Below are 6,386 nucleotides of genomic sequence, written 5' to 3' on the forward strand. Positions count from 1 at the left end.
AAGTGAGTCGACAGGGAGAAAGAGAAAACCGGGCGCAGAGCTAGCTCCGGCGGCTGCAACTCTGCCCCGGCACGCCCGCGCCCGCGCCCGCCACCGGGCACTCTAGGAGCGGTACAACGTGCCCACAGGAGTTGGTTGTGTTTCAAGGATCCCTGTATGCACACACACATCTCCATCTCCACCAATGCATTCTTCTTCTTCCTTTTCTTCCTCCTTCTCCAGACAACTGCGGGGGAAAAAATAAAACACCAACCCCAACCTTCAGCAACAAGGTAACAGAGCAATTCGACATTTTTTTTTTTCCTGTTCGGTTTTTGCCTTGTTATATTTGTTTCCTAATTTCTGCCCAAAAGGAAAGATGTCTCACCAGGCCGTGACTGTTGCGAGGAAAGTGAAAAGGGACTCTTGTTTCAGAGACACCCAAGAGCTCCGGCAATAGCAACTTCAGAGAAATGCACCATCGCAAGAAGTTTTCCTAGGACAGAACAAAACTTGAAAGGAGAGGACCGGAGGGGGAGAACAGGAGCCAGCCTCCCCACTCCGCAGACGCTCAGCCGCCAGTATTATCCACCACGCCTGTAAGGACCAGAAAAGTTTTACTATGCTAAGGGGAAACAGTGAAATGTGCTGCTGAAAAGCTGAGAAGCCAGCGGACCAGCGAGGAGCGACCCGACTGCTGGCCACCCACAATTTGGCCGAGGAAGAAAGGAACCGCTTCGTCCTTTGTTGTCTCGCGTGAAACCTTTGCTTAGCAGGTGGACAGAGCCCCGCGCCGGGGCAGAGTCCGCACCCGCCCGAGGACGAGGACAGGAGGAACAGCCGGAGCCCTCGCGCCCGGAGAGAGCGCCCGAAGTACGGGTCTCCGCCCCACTGGGCGAGCCTTGCAGTAGCGAGCCGATTGCTCCCGGCCAGGGGGGGAGACCACGACCCCCCCCGAAAGGGCTGGCCACGGAGCTCACCCTGAGAAGCGATCCCCCCTCCCCAGGGCGCTGCTCCTGCTGCTCCTGCTGCGGCTGCTGCGGCTGCTGCTGCTGCTGCTGACCGAGGCCCGCCCGCGACCCCCGCGCCCTGCCGAGCGGCCTTGCAGCTGCAGCCCCGGGCCGCGGCGGCGGCGGCGGCGGCGGCGGGGGCGGAGGCGGCGGAGGAGGCGGCGGCGAAGGCGGCGGGGACCCGGGGCGGGGGAGGAGGAGCGGGGGGAGGAGGCGGGAGGCGGGGGGGCGCGGCGGCGGCGGCGGCGGCGGCGGCCGCGGCTGCTGCTGCGGCGGCGGCGGTGGTGGCGGCGGTGGGGTGGCGGGAGCGGAGCGGCATGGCCACGGCGGCTTCTAACCCCTACCTGCCGGGGAACAGCCTGCTCACGGCCGGCTCCATTGTGCACTCGGACGCTGCCGGGGCGGGCGGCGGCGGAGGGGGCGGCGGCGGCGGCGGCGGGGCGGGGGCGGCGGCGGGGGCATGCAGCCCGGGAGCGCCGCCGTGACCTCGGGCGCCTACCGGGGGGACCCGTCCTCGGTCAAGATGGTCCAGAGCGACTTCATGCAGGGGGCCATGGCCGCCAGCAACGGCGGCCATATGCTGAGCCACGCGCACCAGTGGGTCACCGCCCTGCCCCACGCTGCCGCCGCCGCCGCCGCCGCCGCCGCCGCCGCCGTGGAAGCCAGCTCGCCGTGGTCGGGCAGCGCGGTGGGCATGGCCGGTAGTCCACAGCAGCCGCCACAGCCGCCGCCGCCGCCGCCGCAGGGACCCGACGTGAAGGGTGGCGCTGGGCGCGAAGACCTGCACGCCGGCACCGCGCTGCACCACCGTGGGCCTCCGCATCTCGGGCCCCCGCCGCCACCCCCGCACCAGGGCCACCCTGGGGGCTGGGGGGCCGCTGCCGCCGCCGCCGCCGCCGCCGCCGCCGCCGCGGCCGCCGCTCACCTCCCGTCTATGGCCGGCGGCCAGCAGCCGCCGCCGCAGAGTCTGCTCTACTCTCAGCCCGGAGGCTTCACGGTGAACGGCATGCTGAGCGCGCCCCCGGGGCCCGGAGGCGGCGGTGGCGGCGCGGGTGGTGGAGCCCAGAGCCTCGTTCACCCGGGGCTGGTGCGCGGGGACACGCCCGAGCTGGCGGAGCATCACCACCATCATCACCACCATTCCCACCCGCACCCGCCGCACCCGCACCACGCGCAAGGACCCCCGCATCACGGCGGCGGCGGCGCGGGGCCGGGACTCAACAGCCACGACCCGCACTCGGACGAGGACACGCCGACGTCTGACGACCTGGAACAATTCGCCAAGCAGTTCAAGCAGCGACGCATCAAGCTGGGCTTCACCCAGGCCGACGTGGGGCTGGCTCTGGGCACGCTCTACGGCAATGTGTTCTCGCAGACCACCATATGCCGCTTCGAGGCCCTGCAGCTCAGTTTCAAGAACATGTGCAAGCTCAAGCCGCTGCTGAACAAGTGGCTGGAAGAGGCGGACTCGAGCACCGGCAGCCCCACCAGCATCGACAAGATCGCGGCCCAGGGCCGCAAGCGCAAGAAGCGGACCTCCATCGAGGTGAGCGTCAAAGGCGCGCTCGAGAGCCACTTCCTCAAGTGCCCTAAACCCTCGGCGCAGGAGATCACTAACCTGGCCGACAGCCTGCAGCTGGAAAAGGAGGTCGTGCGGGTCTGGTTCTGCAACCGGCGCCAGAAAGAGAAACGCATGACGCCCCCGGGCATCCAGCAGCAGACGCCGGACGATGTCTACTCGCAGGTGGGTACCGTGAGCGCCGACACTCCGCCACCGCACCACGGGCTGCAGACCAGCGTGCAGTGAAGGCCCGGGAGGGGCGCAGCGCGAAGAGGGCCGCCGCCACCACCTCCGCAGCCGCTGTCAGCACCGCCGCCGCCGCCGCCGCCGTCTCCGAGCCGCCGCCAAGAACCGCCGCTGCCGCCGCCGCCGCCGCCGCTGCGCAGACCCAGCCAGCACCTGCCCCGGGCCAGTGCGTCTCGGCTGCCTCCCCTCCGCCCAAAGACAGGAGTGCCAAGGCCCTAAGAGCGGGTAGAACAACGGGAGACACCGACCGAGGAGACTCTTTTTGAAGTCCAAGGAAGGAGGGACCAAAAAAAAAAAAAAAAAACAATTTTTTTCAAAGCATAATAAACACCAAGACTGTTTTATATGCATATATAACAAACAAAGCCGGAAGAGGAGAAAGGGGGCGACCGGGACATCTCGTTTATACTCTGGTGGTGTTTGGTTTCTGTTTTTGAGAAAAGGTTGAAGATTGCACCCAATCTTGAGGTACTGTCCACCCGGAGATGTCCTTCAAGAAGTCAGTGGAGAACAAACACCTGCTTCCTCCTCTCCTCTGAGACAAGAGAGACACCCCACGCCCCCCCAACCCCCCCCCCACTTCTTCCAAAAGGGCTGCCTAAAAAGATCAGTGGAAACTTTACTGGGAGCGACCTGAAAAGAAAGACACACCACGTTTCATGCAGGTCTGACTCTGCTGCTGCTCCAGAACAGTGTTTTTCCTGGCCATATTAAAGTCTTTGGGGGTAACAAATGAATCAACAATGAAACGGGAAGGAAGGGGGTGGGGAATGAAGATTCACAATTTCTGAAGTTCACAGACTGAATAGGAAAGCCAAAAGAAAGCATCTTCGCAGTAACCTTGGAAATAAAAGCAGCGCAGCGCGCGAAAAGAGCCCGGGCCCGGGCGAGGCTAAAGGCAAGCGAGGCGCTTCCTGCCGCCAGCGGAGAGGGCACAGCAGCGGGGGGCCAGGGCCCAGCCTTTGAGACCGCCCAGAGAGGCCAGGCCACCGCCACCGAACCCGGGCTTTGTCGACTGCCACTCGGGGGGGTGGACCATGCCTAAAGATTCCACCGCTAATATTTTTTTTATTAACATTTTTTTATTTTTTATTTCTGGACTGACTCCGATAAAAGGGTATGGAAAGACAGCACCCGCCCCCGCACTTCCCTTGACTTCTGCCCTCAATCCGTTGCCAACTTTGATTGAATGGGGTGCTGCGGGTGTGATTATGTAATACTGCCATTTCCAAGCAGTGTTTTTGGTAGGTTTTAATAAACAGACTTTTCAAATGACGGCAATATAGAATCGTTAGATCCGTTGTTGATCTAAAAAAAAATATTTGCTTTATATTTTCATTAAATGACTTCTTTTAATATTTTATTCAGAATACTTATGAACTGCTGCAAAACGGTAATTTATTTTTCCCCAGATCTTGTATTACGTGTTTTTTTCAGACGAGCACAAATCAAAATGAAATGAAAATATGGACAGTTGTTAGGTAATAAGGGTATCTTTTGATGTGATCCTTTGATTGTAATTTAATTTGAGTAGTGATTCCGTAAGAGCTGATTGAGAAAATAAATTTGTTAGAATGAAATAGTCTGTGTCTGATGCATCAACGCTGTGTGGAAAGAAAAGAGTTCTCTAGGAAATATTTTTTTACTAATGCAGATTCCCTAGGAAATAGCATTAAGGGAGCAGAGGTTCCCCACTGAAAGGTGTGTTTGGAAACTTCCAGAACAGGCTAGGATTGCTGGAAACATCTGTGCTTTAGCAAAAATGGTTGTTCACTCCTTGTTGGTCCATAGATTTCACAATATTTTCCTTGCCCTTAGTTTCAGTGGGTATCTCTAGTGTTTTTGCTGAGTGATCTGTAACTACTAGCCAGTTTCTTGAAGGTGCCTGTTTTGAATTGCATAATTGAGCTACATCACCACTGAAAAGGACCCACCGGTCAGTCATGGTAAACACAGCCCCTCTTACTTCAACCTCTCTGTTTTTAAAATCTTCTTACCCTCCAATATATCCCTGTTTCTTTCTTTTCTCCCTCTCCCCCCCGAAGATCAATAGTTGTAAAGGATAGCTTATAAGTCATTGAAATATTTTGACTTCATTTACTCCCCAATGACACCTATATGTGATTGCATTTCGGTATTAAGGTTATGGTTGCTTTTTTCTTTCTTTCTTTCTTTCTTTCTTTTTTTTTTTTTTCTTCTTACTCCTTTTATGAGAGAAAGACAGCGCAGTGCCCTCTCAGACTCGAGGCTGCCCACGTCTGTGGCTTGGTCCTCCGGAAGCATGGGTCCTCCTCATCTTTGCCAGTGCTGAGGGCTTTTTAGGCCACTTTTTAGATAAGACCTTGCAGAGTGGTCGCATTTGTCAAGTTAATGTATCAATATTTACAACATGGAAAAATGGAAATGTAGTACCTTGGGGTTATGAGTCGTAAAGATGAGAAAGGCTCTGCTTGGCTGTGTTGTATGTATTTTTTTTTTTTTTTAAGTGCTGAGGGAATATGAAAGCAGTGATTTTACAGGAGAGTTTCCCCCAATCTCACTCAGCTAGCACTCACTATCTGCCTAGTTTTGCCCCCTTCACTGGCTTCCCCATCCCCATATAGATTGGGGGAGTATGGAACTATGAGAGTAAGGAACAGTTATTTCTCCTAGACAAACCCTATGGCAGAAATCAAGCCTAGCCAAACGGCCATGTATTGGGTTTCATTATCTAAGACACTAGATTGTACTTTAAAAAAAAAAAATCACAATCATTCTGATATGTAAAATCTGAAAAGGGCCATACTTATTAAACAGAGGAGGGGGTGTGTAGATAAGAAACTGCATTTTACTTTTCTCTACGTTTCTTGATTTCTGATTCTCCTGCTACTGTTATTACCCTCCCTTAGGAACAACTTGGATTGGGGGGCGTGGAGTGAGGGTCGTCATAATTTTCCTTTTGGTGTTTTTGTTGCTGTTGTTGGGTTTTGTATGAGAGACTCTAAGGGTAAGCCAAGAAGGCATGGCTGGAAACTGGGAATAGGACAGGTTGTTTGTAAGTGGTGCACACCAACCGTATGTGAGAGGAATCTAGAGGGTTTTTGTTTGGGGGGGGTGTTTTGTTTTCCTCTTGGAATAGTGGTGCTTGATTAGATGGGGGAATGGGCCTATTTAAATTTTCAGGAGGTATCTACTTACTTGATTTAGCTGAAGGAGAATAGGGGAGCTATCATTAGATTTTTTTATTATTATTATTTTACACTGTTTTCAATTAAAAAGCAACCTTTGCTGATTATTTTGGAAGAAGCTCTTACTTAGGGGTGATGAAGCTGGACATGCAAGGCAGTTTGTCATTTTGCATTCTGTAAAGTAAAGCTGGCGCTTGCACTTTTTTTTTTTAAGTCAATCCTTTGAATGTATTTGCAAGATGAAATTCACGGTTGAGACCCAAAAGAGAAGACATAAAGTGAGAAGTTTTTTTGTGCTGAGGCTCATGTTGTTACACGTGTAAATAATGAAAATATTATTTATCACCAGGTCTCTTTAATGAATTTGGTCATTGTATTCTTTTGCAGCAGAAATGTGTTGTGCCTCACAAACCACCCATTTGT

General features: G+C 54.5%; 1 protein-coding gene across 1 annotated transcript; it reads left to right on the top strand.

The window, feature by feature from the left end:
* Positions 1–1,204: 1,204 nt before the first annotated feature.
* Positions 1,205–3,094, top strand: Pou3f3 (POU class 3 homeobox 3). Its single transcript, XM_051204240.1, is given in 2 exon segments — positions 1,205–1,427; positions 1,430–3,094. Coding segments are annotated over 2 exon segments (1,488 nt in total). The 5' UTR covers positions 1,205–1,306; the 3' UTR covers positions 2,797–3,094.
* The last annotated feature ends 3,292 nt before the right edge of the window (positions 3,095–6,386 follow it).

The sequence above is a fragment of the Phodopus roborovskii genome, unplaced genomic scaffold (assembly GCF_943737965.1).
Source record: "Phodopus roborovskii unplaced genomic scaffold, PHOROB, whole genome shotgun sequence".
Taxonomy (NCBI): domain Eukaryota; kingdom Metazoa; phylum Chordata; class Mammalia; order Rodentia; family Cricetidae; genus Phodopus; species Phodopus roborovskii.